General features: G+C 40.5%; 2 protein-coding genes across 3 annotated transcripts in view; one reads left to right on the top strand and one right to left on the bottom strand.

Moving 5' to 3' along the window:
* The window catches only part of LOC118419520 (short transient receptor potential channel 3-like), a 60,905-nt gene extending 57,661 nt beyond the window's left edge, over nt 1-3,244 (top strand). For both annotated transcript variants that reach the window (XM_035825938.1, XM_035825937.1), the window contains 3 exons: nt 964-1,026; nt 1,366-1,441; nt 1,980-3,244. In XM_035825938.1, coding sequence (XP_035681831.1) covers nt 964-1,026; nt 1,366-1,441; nt 1,980-2,167 — 327 coding nt within the window. In that variant the 3' untranslated portion in view covers nt 2,168-3,244. The remainder of the gene's footprint in view (nt 1-963; nt 1,027-1,365; nt 1,442-1,979) is intronic.
* A 2,129-nt stretch (nt 3,245-5,373) lies between these two features.
* LOC118419384 (neuronal acetylcholine receptor subunit alpha-10-like) overlaps nt 5,374-14,449 on the bottom strand; it is a 37,334-nt gene continuing 28,258 nt past the window's right edge. Inside the window, exons 5-8 of the mRNA XM_035825749.1 lie at nt 11,795-11,904; nt 8,180-8,360; nt 7,186-7,561; nt 5,374-6,312 (exon numbers count right to left, since the gene is read on the bottom strand). Coding sequence (XP_035681642.1) covers nt 5,780-6,312; nt 7,186-7,561; nt 8,180-8,360; nt 11,795-11,904 — 1,200 coding nt within the window. The 3' untranslated portion in view covers nt 5,374-5,779. The remainder of the gene's footprint in view (nt 6,313-7,185; nt 7,562-8,179; nt 8,361-11,794; nt 11,905-14,449) is intronic.

The raw sequence follows: 14,449 nt of genomic DNA, 5'->3' as shown, positions 1-14,449 counted from the left end.
ATAACAAGATAAACACTTTAATGACATTGACATAATAATACATTTGCAATATATATATTGTACAATAGTGTGTATATAGAATACAAACCATTTCATCATCATCATTCAACTAATAATTTTAACTAATCATCTGTTTGTGAGATAGCATATCAGCATCAACATGTGGCTTATTTGCAATACAAACTATTAAGTGGAGTCCTGGTACCCCCCCATGCAGAGCCTTTTCACTTGGGCACGACAAAGTACGTATATACAAAGTGATTTAGGAAGGTACCGGCTTCATCACGTTAGAAAGCAATAATGAAAATGTGTAAAATCAGCATAATTCCTTGTCAAGTATCGATATATTCCCCATGTGGAGCCCCAATTAACATAACCAATCAATCATAATATTTTTGACAGTTATGCATGGTTTACACACAAACAACAGTACAAAAAAATTCATGACTGTCCCCTGTATAATGGTGCGGTCCAAAAAGTGGTCGGTTATTCTAATAACTGACCACTTTTGAGGTTACGGCCTGATAACCCATGGGAAATGGGGGCCTCTGATTGGCCAACTCCATCTGGCTATATGATAATACCTGTTATTCACCGGTATTGGTAAGTTCCTTTTTTCGTGCAGTGATTAAAGATCCGGTTCTACGATTTACAGGGGTTTGTATTGATGTTATTGAATTTTTTCACACTAGCTGTTTTGACTCTTTTGTATTTTGTTAAGTTCTTACATGCACTTAAAGTAATAAACTTGAATCAAAATACCGCCGATTCCAATTCGCAGTGAGATCGTTCTAATATCTCTTATACCAGGTGCACGGCTCAAATTTCTTTATATCGACAGCTGTTCAAGCAAGGATTCCTGTCGATAATGGGCTTAACTATTACCTACAGGACGATTGTATGTTCGGACAAATTTCTTTATCATACCTAATTCAGTCCATTCGCTTTTTTTCTTCCTTTTAGCTTGACAACAGTTTCTCCGTGATGAACTGCATTCGGGCAATAGACGCGCCTACAGAATACCAGGTAAGGTGTTGAATGTTGTCGTTTCCAAATTATTGCAAACTGATTTTTCAACCTGAAACCTCTTTCGGTTGCCAGTCTGAATTTCACGTACCAGACATTCAAACCATTGCTTCATTTTAATCATTCGATGTGCTTGGCAATTGCTTGTGAAACAATCAGATATCCTATTTCGAGTACAAACATATGCATGAAACTAATTCTGTGACGTATACTTGGGCTCCCTATCGGCTTTATGTAAAAAGTGCAGTGGTATTTTTGTTGTTAATGTTAGTGATGAAATAATGAGATGCTATAGAGCCTTTTGTGCCGGTGTCATGAGCAAAGTGTTTCATGGTTTAGTGCATCATGAAGAGACTGGTCAAGCGGTACATTCTCACTGCACAGCGTGCACAGGAGGAGGGCGAGATCAACGAGGGTATGCAGCAGTCATTATCTCACTTGTTGTTAGCGTCAATGTGTTATCTTAAAGTTTGCAAGGAAGATCATGCTTCCAGCAGTGTGTTTATTGCTTGTGTTTGTGTTTTGATAAATCATGGGTGAATGGCATCACTCAAGAAGCTATAGATGGGCTGTAAGGTATCTAGTGTCTAGGTCTTGACCAATCATTATGTTAGATTAGATATAATTAAATTTTGGTTCCCTTAGTGGTTTACCATGTACCAGCAGCAGGCATACCATGATTGCTATATTTTGAGTGGTACATAGCAAATTTTAGCCTAGGCAGAAAAATGGCATGCATTAAGGATCCTGGCGACTTTCTTTGGAACTGCAAGGGTGTCTTTGTTCCCGATATAGGTGACAATTGGGGCGCAAATTATACAAACCATTTGCTAATTGAATATAATGGACGTGTTTCATTGAATATTGACACATTATCGTTTGGAATAGTCACATGTTTAGTAAAATAAAAATTGTAGAGTTGCTCTCATTGACGGCTTGTAATTTCGTTCCAGGTGAGCTCGAAGAAATCAAGCAGGACATTTCAAGCCTTAGATACGAGCTCCTTGAAGGCAAGGAGGACACAAACCGCCAGATCTGGCTGATCGGGAAGAAGATAGATCACTACCTAGGAGGGCCATCCCCCGGAGAACACATGGGAAATGTAGCCGGTACAACTCTCCATGCAGACAGAGAGTACTAACTGCCTGGGTATATATGCGTAGTGTATTCTCCCTAACTAGGCCCGGTAGTGTATAATCATGCAACTACCCTTTGCGTACCGACTCGCGATCCGTCCTTGCCGCACCGTTAGCCCTGGTCAGTCGTCACCAACCAATCACGTCGCCGCCTACGGTCTAGGGGCAAGGTGATTGGCTGACAACTTTCCCACCAAGGATGATATTTGATTGGCTGGCGGCTGGCCAGAGCTAACGCCTCGAGAAGAATTAATCGCAGACACGACCTCAGGAGCTGCTGCTTGATGTACACAATCGGTAGGCCTGGGATGAGGGGATGGGGGGATGGTAGATATCCGAAGCCAAAAAAGACAATATGTTTGTTTGTAGATTACAAGCTAGCTGGCTTTTCACCTCAGATAGCCATCCATGGATGTGGGTTTGCCAATAGGTTGAGGAAAACTCTAAATCTCAATATGAGTTGGCTTCTCGGACGAATTCATTTCCTGAGACAATAAATAGACAAGTAGGATTCATACAATTTTGAGATTTCTAGATAAGATAGCTGACGAATAGATGATTATATGAACGTTTATACTTCTGAAGGCTCCTTTGCCTGGGTCCGGAGTATTTCTTTCTCGTCATGGTAGAAACGTAAGATGTCACGTATATAAGTGCAGAGATTTTGAATAGTCGAATTGTATTTCCGAAGACAACTAAACAGACAATAGCGTTATTACTAGTGTGTGTATTGTTTCTGTAACATTAACGAAATAAATCTCTGTAAGTTCGTATGACGAAGTAATGTTGTTTCAGACTCTATAGGAAGAAATATACATTTTATGTCGAATTACTACCAGTTACATCTCTCTACGACAATCTTGTACCAAGATCTTCTCTACCATTGTCTAGGATTGTGATACCTGCGTGTTTCTTTTATGCGTGTTTCCAAGCTGCAAAAATAAGCCATGTCGCAGTTCCTGGTACGCATGTGCAATTATGATGCATTTGTGAAGACCGTAATGTATCTCGACTATACATGCTCACTCGGACCTGTGACATAGTTTATTTGCTATCTTCCCTGTTACTTAGGTGTTGTTGTTTTTTTTTTTTTCAATGTAAAAATATCACAAATGATTTGAGTCAACCAGGTTGGATAAACGTAATATGCGCGATCCTATATTCAACATAAAGAACATTTGGCAACGGAAATGACGTCTTAATGCTGCTGCAGAAATTGTGTGTGTCTTTTAAACTGGCCCTTTGATTATGATTTCTTTGCAATACAGTAACGAATAGAATCTAAAAATAGATATGTATATAATGTATAAGGTCTTTTATTGAATACATATTCGAATATTATCATATTGGTGTTCTTGTCATAAGATTATGATTTGAATCGAGAATATGCTCACAGGAAGGCAGGTCCTTCACTGTTGCATATGATGTAGGGATATCGTTAACGTGGCCGGAAGCATTTTTATGGCGGTTGCAGAAACGAGTAAGAGGTATTCAATTAGCAGAAAGCCTCCCGATATGTTATCACGTGGCTCTGCTGGTCAGGCCTAGGACTGTAACTCCTGAAGCTAAGATGTAAACTTGCTGCGACCAATTAATACTACTTGGCCTGAATAATGAATGTCGGTCTAATTGTCACATTATCATTTCATGAAATAAAGAACAATTCCTTGGCATGTTGTTCCATACTTGCTCAACCCTACTTAAGCGGAGGTCATACCAATATTCTATTATCAGATAAAACTGCTCAAAGCACAGAATACGTTTGATGAAGTCAAAGACTGTACATTATCTCGGATTTCAGTAGATGGCGCTGTTGATCCAGTCATTCCGCGTTCAACACAATATAGAGACAGCAAGGACAAGTGCTCGCAACATTTCGTTATAGATGTTATTGAGTTTGATTAGAATACACATTAATACTAATTCTCTTAAGGTCCTATACATTCTACCACAATGTATACTACTTACGTAACTGCAATGTAGTACATAGCTGAGTATTTACTAGAGACTATTTTAATCAGAATCTATACACAGTAGTAATTATAAATACATACTAGCCATTAAACGTTGTGCATTTACAAAACAAGATGTAAGTCTGATTACCATATCTCAGGCCTAGCCGCACATAACCCGTGTCTAGGGACTAAGGTCTACATTTTGACTGGCAGGTTTGATTTTGGGTCTGAAATTTACAAGATTTGCTATTTCACATGCTCTGACACCTGAAGCAATTTAGCCAGAAGTATTACCAGGTTTGCTATTCCACATGCTTTGAGAGCTTGAAGCGAAACGTCGCCATTAATACATATATTCCAGTGCAGTTTTCATAGCCCATACGCATTGAATGGTATATGTAGATTGAGGGGCATGACGAATAACTATTCCACATTTCAAACCCCTGAGTACAACTTCAGCTAATCCTTTGATTTGCAAGTCAAAGACATCACAATTCGCACATTCTAACGCAGAATACTAAAACTCAAGGATAGTTACTGTAGTCTGAAGGGAGACCTTGACTCCTAGATCATGTAACTACATTTAGACCTGAAGAAAGATGGCGGATGCCTTCCGAAAGCTTCTTATGCCAGCTTCTATTGGTTCTCTAATCGTCGTGCGTAACAGTACATTCTCTATGTATGCTACGGTCTGGTACTAATATGTCCATATTTCAGCCTCGTACCAGTGTCTACTATACCTACGTTTTGGTGATATGTATCAGATTCCATAATACAGTATGACGTACTTAAACATGCTAAATATTGTCATTCATTTTAACAAACACTTTCTATAACCTCAGTTTTACAATCAGTAAGTGAGTTCATTTCTTAAAGGGTACTATCAATGATAGCAACAATAGTCTTGTGACAACTGACAACTAAATTCGTTATCGCATAACTATCTATATTCTTTAGTTCCCCACAGTATGTATTTAGTTATCAATGAATGCTTACTTTCCTCATCAAACATTAACGCTTATACCGTGCGGATACTTATCATCTTATGTCATATCATACCATATAATCTAATGACATGCACAATTGTTTACATCTCAATTCAATCCAACATTTCGTCATGCCATTGACACTTTCTTGTCACGAATCATTTCAGACCATTTTCAAGCAATTTCCATATATTTATTATGCTATATACTTTTAAACGTATCCACCCAATCATTAAGCACGCTGATTATTTTGCAATACTAACTATATTGTTGGGGAAAGCCCTCCAAACCTAGCCACACTATTATGTTGGTAATAACTAATGAACATATTCGTAGTGCGGCAACTGACAGCTTACTCCGTGTTCATTCTGTTTTTGTCGTATGTAACTTAACTGAGCCACAAAACAATACTTCCGGGACTAAAATTCTCACATTGACAAGCACGTTTCCGCAGTACAAAACAGCTCCATGCGATATGGCACTACAACTCAGCACGATTGGCATATTCTGACGTCCCGTGTCGAACGTCACATCATCATGTCCATCTTGGCAGACAACGATTGCCGTGGCTCTTCTCGCGTTCATCTTTTTATCTCTCTGCTTAACTGAACTCGCGCCACGATATGGCAGCGATGGCATCACTTTCTGACATGCTGGAGAGTTATTTATTCATCATCTAGATATCTGGAGTGATGACCGTTGAGCTGAAATAAAACGCCAGCAGGCACGTAGAAGCTCCCACAAGGTACAAGAGCAAGCAGATCCGATCCAACACCTTGGCAAGCAGCTTCCAGTCACTCTCGATGCCCTCGACTTTCTCCTTCTCCTCGTAGTAGATCAGCAGCGAGTCCAGTCCCTTCTTGATTCCTCTCATGATGTCCAGCATTTCTGTCGCCGCGGCGTTGTCCTCTTTCTTGTCATCATCCGAACCTCCTGGTAGAAGAACAAAGCTCTGGACGGTCTTTGAAGCCATCGGTACCTGCTCACCACAGACGTTGTTCCTCCCATCTATGAGGCTATAGGGCTGATCTTCTTGAGAGAGGTCTCCCATGAGAAGAATCTTTGACATGTAGCGGAGGAAGATCCGGCGTGTCCACGGGCCCAGTGGCCTCTTGCCCGGGCCCGTGGCGCGGCTGCAGACGTTGATGACAATGGTGGAGATTGCCAACGAAGCCGCCATCAGTACCATGGCTATGATGACGAATTTGCCTGTAGGGAACGTAGGCAACTGTGTGAGATATTCGTGAATAGATAACAGACAGTCAACTCATGTATATACAGTATTTGGTTGTGGAGAAAGAGCTAAATTCTTAAATATAGTGGGTTGCCACTGTAGCATATCATGGCAAACTTGTTTTCCAGACCTTATTACTTTGAGGGAGCCATGAACGAAATGATGATGCATAGTACATCGGGAAGTATTTGATGAATGTCGCAATTTCCGTACAACATTGAGACTTGGAGAGTCTACTGTCATCTTCTTTCAAACAAGATCCCTTCTTATGATTTTCTGTGTAATTTCCCTAACAAGTAGGGGGAGTTATTAATCATTCACAATTTTTTTGTTGAAGTTCTTGGTCAAAATCACGCCATCCATTATAGGATGATGGGGGTGATCTCTTGAAAGACGCCTACTTAGAGTAGTTTCTACAACTTACACCCATTTAGAAAGACTCCACTCTGAGTCCACGAACATCGCCAATTTGAACCCAATTTACCATACTTTAGACCCTAAATGATATTTAAACTACTGACCAATGGGGAATGCTATGATATTGGAGCGGTCAATGCTACTTTCTACTACCACCACTGATGCTTGTCTTCTGATAGCACAGGGAGAAACTAAATGAAAAAAATACATAAACTTTGAACACTTCCCCTGGAATAAAAATGCAAAGCTCTAACGACCACCCTCTGGATCCATTTGTCGAAGCAGCTTTACCATTGAAACCTATAAATAATGCCTATTAATCAACCATCTAACTGTACAGCTTTGTTATTATACAACTCACAAGTTCACTTTAGTACCCCTTTTCATATCAGCTCTATCATACCGTGTTAGAGAAGTGAGCTATACATTACCTATCCATGGTAGGCTTTCCGACTCGGGGAGAAGCTGGACCATCAGCAGTTGAAAGACGACCAGCGCGAGCAGGATGGACACTCCGAAGGAAACCTTCTCTCCGTTATCTATGGGGAGGAGGAAGGTGGCGGCCATCATCACGGCCAGGAGCACGCACGGGAGCAGAAGATTGAAGACATAGAACGTCGGCTTCCTGCGCAGGTGGATGGTGATGTCAGTCTCCGAGAAGTTCTTAGGAGTTGTGCCCCAGTAGACTCCGTCGTAAGACACCTTCTGGTCTCGCGCATTGAGAGAGAGCACGTCCCACCCGGAGGCGCCGACGTTGGCGCTGAAGTGCTTCAGGTTGCTCGCTGCGCTGTCGCTGATCATCAAAACCTAGAGTGTACAAATGTACGGTCGAGAGAATGGTATTATAATGAGAAGAATGATAGAATAATGCGCATCTGAAAGGTGCTCGATGCATCATTGTCAGGTTTATATGCGGTATTTTCTTCTATTATCATCGTGACATTTGACGATAAAGTTTCTCTTATGTCTTATTTAGTTGTAGTTCATCAATTATGCATAAAGGATTTGATAAACATTACATTGGGAGTCCATTGATCACTTTACACTATGCAGTGTACGTAACCAGCATGTGAAAAATCATGCAAACTGCGAAGACAAAACAGACAGCCAGAAACAACACCTCCCCGTGCATTAATTAGTAGCCTCGAGCTCTTCCATTGACCCTATTATCTGTCATGTCTGATACTTCCTGTCACTCCAGCAAGTCTGACCTTTGCTGTGACCATCTTCCCACTCACTTAGGGCCACTCAATCAGTCACACACACACACGCACACGCACACGCACGCACATACACACACACGCACGCACACACGCACACACACACACACACACACACACACGCACACAGACACGCACACACACACACAGAACATATCAAAGAGACAGACCGAAAACAAATACTTCAACAACACGTTACAATTACCTCTGTGGCGTCCTGAACCCATGGCCCGAAGGTCAGGGTGCAGACTTGACTGTCGAACGGGAAGGCGGAGACGTCCATCTCACAGGCCGACATGACGATGGCAGGGTGCTCCCACACCACCGTACCGTCATTGGTGATCAGCACGTGCATCTTAGCCCAGCCATCGAAGGCTGAATCGGCGCTTTATAACCAAAGACAAAAGAATGTTTAGTGCTTTATTTATTACTCACTATCCTGTCGTCGCTACCTCTTTTCTGGATGTAATATTGTAGTATTTTGCATTCAATGCTGTACAATATCAAATTACGCATATCATATATATGAATATCGTTTGTGTCTGTGTGTATGTGGCCAGAGGAATATAGAATCAGTCACGTCTGGACCGCAACTTTTACGGCAAGGAGTAGCCATGTTGGAGTCTCTTTAAGCTCTGAGATAGGTTGCAGCGAAGACACTAAAGTCATGACCAGATAAATTTATTTGCAGCTGTGTTGTAAAGAGCTATTTTCCCTGTGTGTATATTTTATAACACATTTGTGTGTAATTGGTGGGGGGGCGTAAGCATCATACTGAGACAGCGCGCACACTATACATCTAGAGACGGTAACTTATTCAGTAAAAGTACCCACTCTTATCCACGGTGAAAGAATCCCCTAATCCATGTTGAAAGAATCTAAATTGGGTACCTTACTTCTCAATTCTCGCAAAGCAACACATTTGATGCCCCAATGATATAACATTCTGTAAAACAAACAGTTTTACAAGTTATCTTTACAAGCCGCTACTGAGGATGTAACATTCCTAGCGTGGCCATTTTGTTTGTATTTTACGGGACAGTACCACCCAATGACTCGTCATTATCAGTGTGACATGACAAAATAAACTTGGAGAGAGAGGAAATAAACGTGGAGAGAGAGAGGAGGAAATATCGTGCGAGAGAGGTAATAAAGGTAGAGAGAGAGGAAATATCGTGCGAGAGAGGATATAAAGGTGGAGACATGTACAGCAAGGGAAATTCAAAAAGGTGGCACATCTTTCGAACATAATTTGTCGCAATCCAGTGAGATACCCTCTTTAGACTTTTCGGCTAGCCTAGAAATGCTACGCCGCCAGGATCACAATAAGGGGTTACTTTTACTACTTTCTGCATTATTGATGTTCACTCCCGAATCGTCAGTCAATGTTTACGGTTGTTACCAGTTTTTAATATTACGTTATTTCTACCACACCCGTAAAACTGTTAGATAATACTTGATGATGTCATTATTCTGTCGCGAAACGGTCCCGAAGTTCAATAACGACTCTTGAAATCGCCTTCAATCGAAGCTACACGACTTTTCCTGTTGATTGAAGTCTCGCAAACCGCTCCCATGTGAAGTAATGGCGTTTGGAATTGCCGCCAATCAAAGTTACACGACAGTCTAGTTGGGTGGGTCGTGGGAATTTCTCTTGCTACGTGAACTTTCTGACCAATCAGTGAAGGCGAAAAAATGTCGACGAATCGTATCGATCATTTACGAGTTCAACCAATCAGAAAGCGACTGCACTTTCGTCATTTCTATTTTCTTTGCATTACAATCATTGTTAATTTTTGGTGTACGTTTTGACGGAAGGGGATGGGGCTAAGGAATTTGTCCATTGTTCTCGGTAATTAATAATAAACGATGCGTTCTGCATGCAAATCTTCTTTTGGTTCGACTTTTGTTTGACTTTTGATCAAATCCAGAAGAATCATCTTCTAATGACCTTTGGAAAAGCAATAAACCTTTTTTTGTCATGTCAGATCCCATAGATACGTATGACTGATATGGACTGGGCAGAACATCACCTTATCCCGTATTTGATGCAAAATTTTATTGGACGACCTGAAGGAAGGCCAGGGTCAACAACTGGTATCCTGAGGTCATCCGCTATCACCCATTCGGGCAGTAGATTGCGATTTGATGAATGTCATTGGTTATCAATAATTGGGTAATATCGGAAGTCGTGTTATAGGGGTCCACAAAACTGCTAGCGGGGTCAAAACATATTCAGGAAGATTTACGGATTTAATATTTCGATTTGGAATTATAGATATGATTTTTTTACTTCCTACTTGTTGGATTCCGCAGGTTAGGCAGGACGTTGGACTTAAGTAGCGCCTGATATATGATTAATTATGATCTATGTGTACAGCAGGCAGCGACATCGGCAAAATTTCATTACTGTGTTTGACAAACAACCAGTGGTGTTGCCCTCTCGGAAATGGATTACAGCAGTCGTCATACAACATGGACTACCCCGAAAGCATCCACAGTACTAGAATTGACTAATCCCAAAGTTACGCCGCGTGAAATGGACCAATATCTATGCGAAAGCTATCATCACTATACCGAATTCGGGAGTTACATGTAACATTGCTGGACTTAGGAAAGTTGCCATGAAATCATTTTAGAACTTCATCCAGACAATATAGAAAACATCCTTGATCAAAGATAGAAAAGTACGAAAAGAAAGAAAGTTGCTCCTAAGATATATCTTGTTCAACAGGACTTACACAAACGTAAAATCCCATGCTGGCTATCCAATGTTTGTAAAATATTGGAGGTGTTAGGTTTTGCCTACCTATTGCTTAACAGTGATTGAAATACTTCATTTGCTCAGTCCGAAATAAAACAAAGACTAAAAGACTCCTTTGTTCAAAACTTCTACTCAGATCCTAACTCTCCTGGCACAAAGGAAAACCAAGGAAATAAACTAAGAACCTACAGAAAATTTAAGCATTTGTATGAAAGAGAAAAATGCCGAGCCATGACCAAACTAAGGATCAGCGATCACCCTTTGGAAATTGAAGCTGGTAGACATAACTGAACTCCTCCTGATAATAGACTTTGTGTATTTTGCGAAGAACCACATGCATGTAGAAAACGAATTACACTTTGTCCTATAATGTTCACTGTACAATGATCTGCGCAATGCAGTCGTTAATGCGACACATGTAGATCAGAAATATGCACACCTAACGAAGGAAGATATGTTCAAATATCTTATGTCATCATCTGATCACGATATACTGGAAAATCTCTGTAAGTTCGTCTGCACATGTTTTAAGACGAGAATGTAAACCATGTAAACCATGATTGTACATGTATAACTTTTCGTTTGATACCTTTTAATTTATATCAAACTGACTGCATTTAGCCCCAATGGGGCATGAATATGCAATAAACTTCATTATCATCTAAAAAACTTGTTTGGATTTGATATGATGGCACAGGTTCAGGAACAGGTTCGGGAATTAGTGTTACAGAGATTAAATTGTAAGTATTTAGTATGCTCAAGGCATATTGTGAGATCTTACCATTCCATGCAGATCTCACAAGAGCATGCAACCAAGAGGATACTAGAATAAGCCGTGCACAGATCCTACTGCGCATGCGAAGGTCAAAGGTGAAATATCATGATCTGTAAACAGTTCTTCTCGACCATGCGTCCAGATATGTCGTCTCCATCAATCAGTTTTCATAACAATGTCCAGACGTGTCTTGTTTATGTCTCATGCGCCTTTAACCTTGAACTTCGCATGCGCAGTTGAAAACACGAACCTCCTTATTATACGAAAAGATTTATACAGACTTTTGGTAGAGCACCACGTCCGGTTTCCAGACTCGCTCGTCCGGAACTACCAGGTTCGTCACGTTTCCATAGTCAGCTTTATTCCACTCTAGCCGAGGATCGTACCACATCTGAAATTGTATAAATACATGTGCAATACATATTATAAAATGTTCTCTATGTTTGTTTCGAAAATTTGCTTAAGAGTCATTGCACGAGAAAACCAGGCAATACCAGGCAGAGGCCGGAAGATGGGGGTCGACCAAATCGACTCAAACTTTTTATGTGTGATAGGTATGTGGAACTATGAACAGCCATATACTTAAAACCCTCCAGCTATTTTTCGTTATGGCGTTCTGGGACCCCCCTCAGGGACCCTCCAAAATCCAACAATTTATGCCTGAAAATTACTGACATTTCGGTGGCTATTCTGAAAAATCTAATTAAGGTACGAACAAAAGTTTTGCATTTTCATATAGCATGGGTTCTAAAGTGATACAGACCAGAAGTTGAAGATAATGCATTAAAGTTAAGAGGGTATGCCAGGGGGTTACCTGAACCATTGAAAGCAGAATTTTTGTCACTGTAAATTTTAGTCATTTTTAAGGCGCAATAAAATCTATACCCAGCGGGTCTGGTGAATGGTTTTAATGTTGATAGAGAGAGGAACATCTACTCATTCAAAAACAATCGTCGTCTAATTGGGCCATACATAACGCGAGCCGTGAGAGGGGGGTCTATATGGGGATTTTTCGGGTTTTGGTCTTTAGTAAATCGGGTGATTTTATTACTCTATGGGGCGTAAGTCATGGCGAATGTTTGCGAAGTTGTTTGTGAACCATGCATAACTGTCAAAATATCATGATTGATAGGCAATATTAATTTGGGCTCCATATGGGGGATTTGGGGATACTATAAAATTAATTTTGCTGATTTTATACATTTTACTGTTGCTTTCTAATGTTATTAAACCGGTATCTGTTCCTAAATTACTTTGTACCTACCAGCTATGTCGTGCATAATGAGAAGGCTCTACATGGGGGTTACCAGGACTCCACAAATGTGATACCATTTAATAGAAAGGGCACATGGAGGCGGATCTACTTCATACATATTGTCTTATTATTGAGAATCATAGAACAAGACCAGAACAAAGGTCAAGATTAATGCTTTTGGGGGTGGATACATGTACATTATACTTTTTTTTCATCAATACGAGTGCACTATAGGTACTGCTATAGACAAAAAGCATTACATCAATGGATTGTTAATATGCCTGACTATTCATTCACCACTATAAGGTCATGCTGATTTGTGAAACTGATATGAGTATACAAATACAGAAATGGCCGGAAAAAGTAGCCTTTATCATGTCAATATTCAATAATGCTATTCAAATGATGACTACATGTACATTGTACTTTGTTATCAACTACGGTATACTATAGCGCACAGTTTAGGTTACAAAGTGCTGTACATCAATTGCTATTCATTCATTACCATAAGGACAAACCAAAAACAAAATCTATGACGAACCCTATACATATAGAACCCCTTTAGTATCAAGTAAACTGCCGAGACGCAAATTCAAAAGACAGTTCACTTTTGTTTAAGTGGTGATATAGCACTTTTGTCAAAATGACGCTACGAAAGAATAGATTAAAGTAACAAATTACAATATTACAGCCAAGCAGGTTACAATATTGTACAAGCCTTTCAGTAGCACAGAGCCAGTATGACAGCACACAATTTGTGGTCACTAACATGGAGTCAATGGAAGGCGAGTGGCAGGCACTGCAACACACTACAGTCAAACATGTCTATAGCGGCCCCTCGAGGGACTGGAGAAATATGGACACTACAGACAGTTGGCCACTATAGAGAAAATGTTGATCAATTGACCATGAGCAAGCTACAAATGATCTTTCTCACCAAGTAACATTGTCTCGATCGGTAAAGTCACCGACTCAACGACAAAGACTTGCACTTTAATGCTCAAGGCATGCATACCTTCTGCTACCGCAAAAATGACCATGTCAGTGTCAGGAACTCCAAGTCCTCGCAAACTACAATTTCAAACTCGGTGCAGGGTGACATAAGGCTGCAGTATGGTTGCAATAGGCAATGTTTCTGTATCAACGGGACCGGAAATCGTGTGGCCGTGGCCGCGTTGGACAGGTGGCCGCTAAGCCTATTTCTTAATCATTACGAATCCAAGGGACCGACAAAAAGTGGTCACTATGGCCAGGTGGCCGCTAATACAGGTTTGACTGTATATACTAGCATTGACTACATTCATCTTGTCATGTATAAAGACGTAAACTTGACTGCACTGGCAATGTCCAACGGCCTTGAATCATTAAAGATAAAGTGACTAAAACTCAGACCATTTGGATCTGCCCGTTATAGGCTACATGACACTTCAGGGCTCGAAATACTTTTTTCTGCATACCTGCACTAGTGCAGGTAACATTGAAATTACCTGCACCAGACAGATTTGACCTGCACCACTCTGAATTCAGGAAATACCAAAATTGTTCAGGAACCATTGCTATTTTTTTCTTTTATACACTCTATACTATAGGTGGTAACAGTCAATGCAGCTAATAACAATCCATATACACCTGAACCATAAGGCATTGATGTATAAAACCCAGTACATGGCCCAGTGCAGCT

Source organism: Branchiostoma floridae, chromosome 7 (genome assembly GCF_000003815.2).
Source record: "Branchiostoma floridae strain S238N-H82 chromosome 7, Bfl_VNyyK, whole genome shotgun sequence".
NCBI lineage: Eukaryota > Metazoa > Chordata > Leptocardii > Amphioxiformes > Branchiostomatidae > Branchiostoma > Branchiostoma floridae.
The sequence above is the reverse complement of the archived record's forward strand: the minus strand, read 5'-3'. Positions and strand labels throughout refer to the sequence as shown.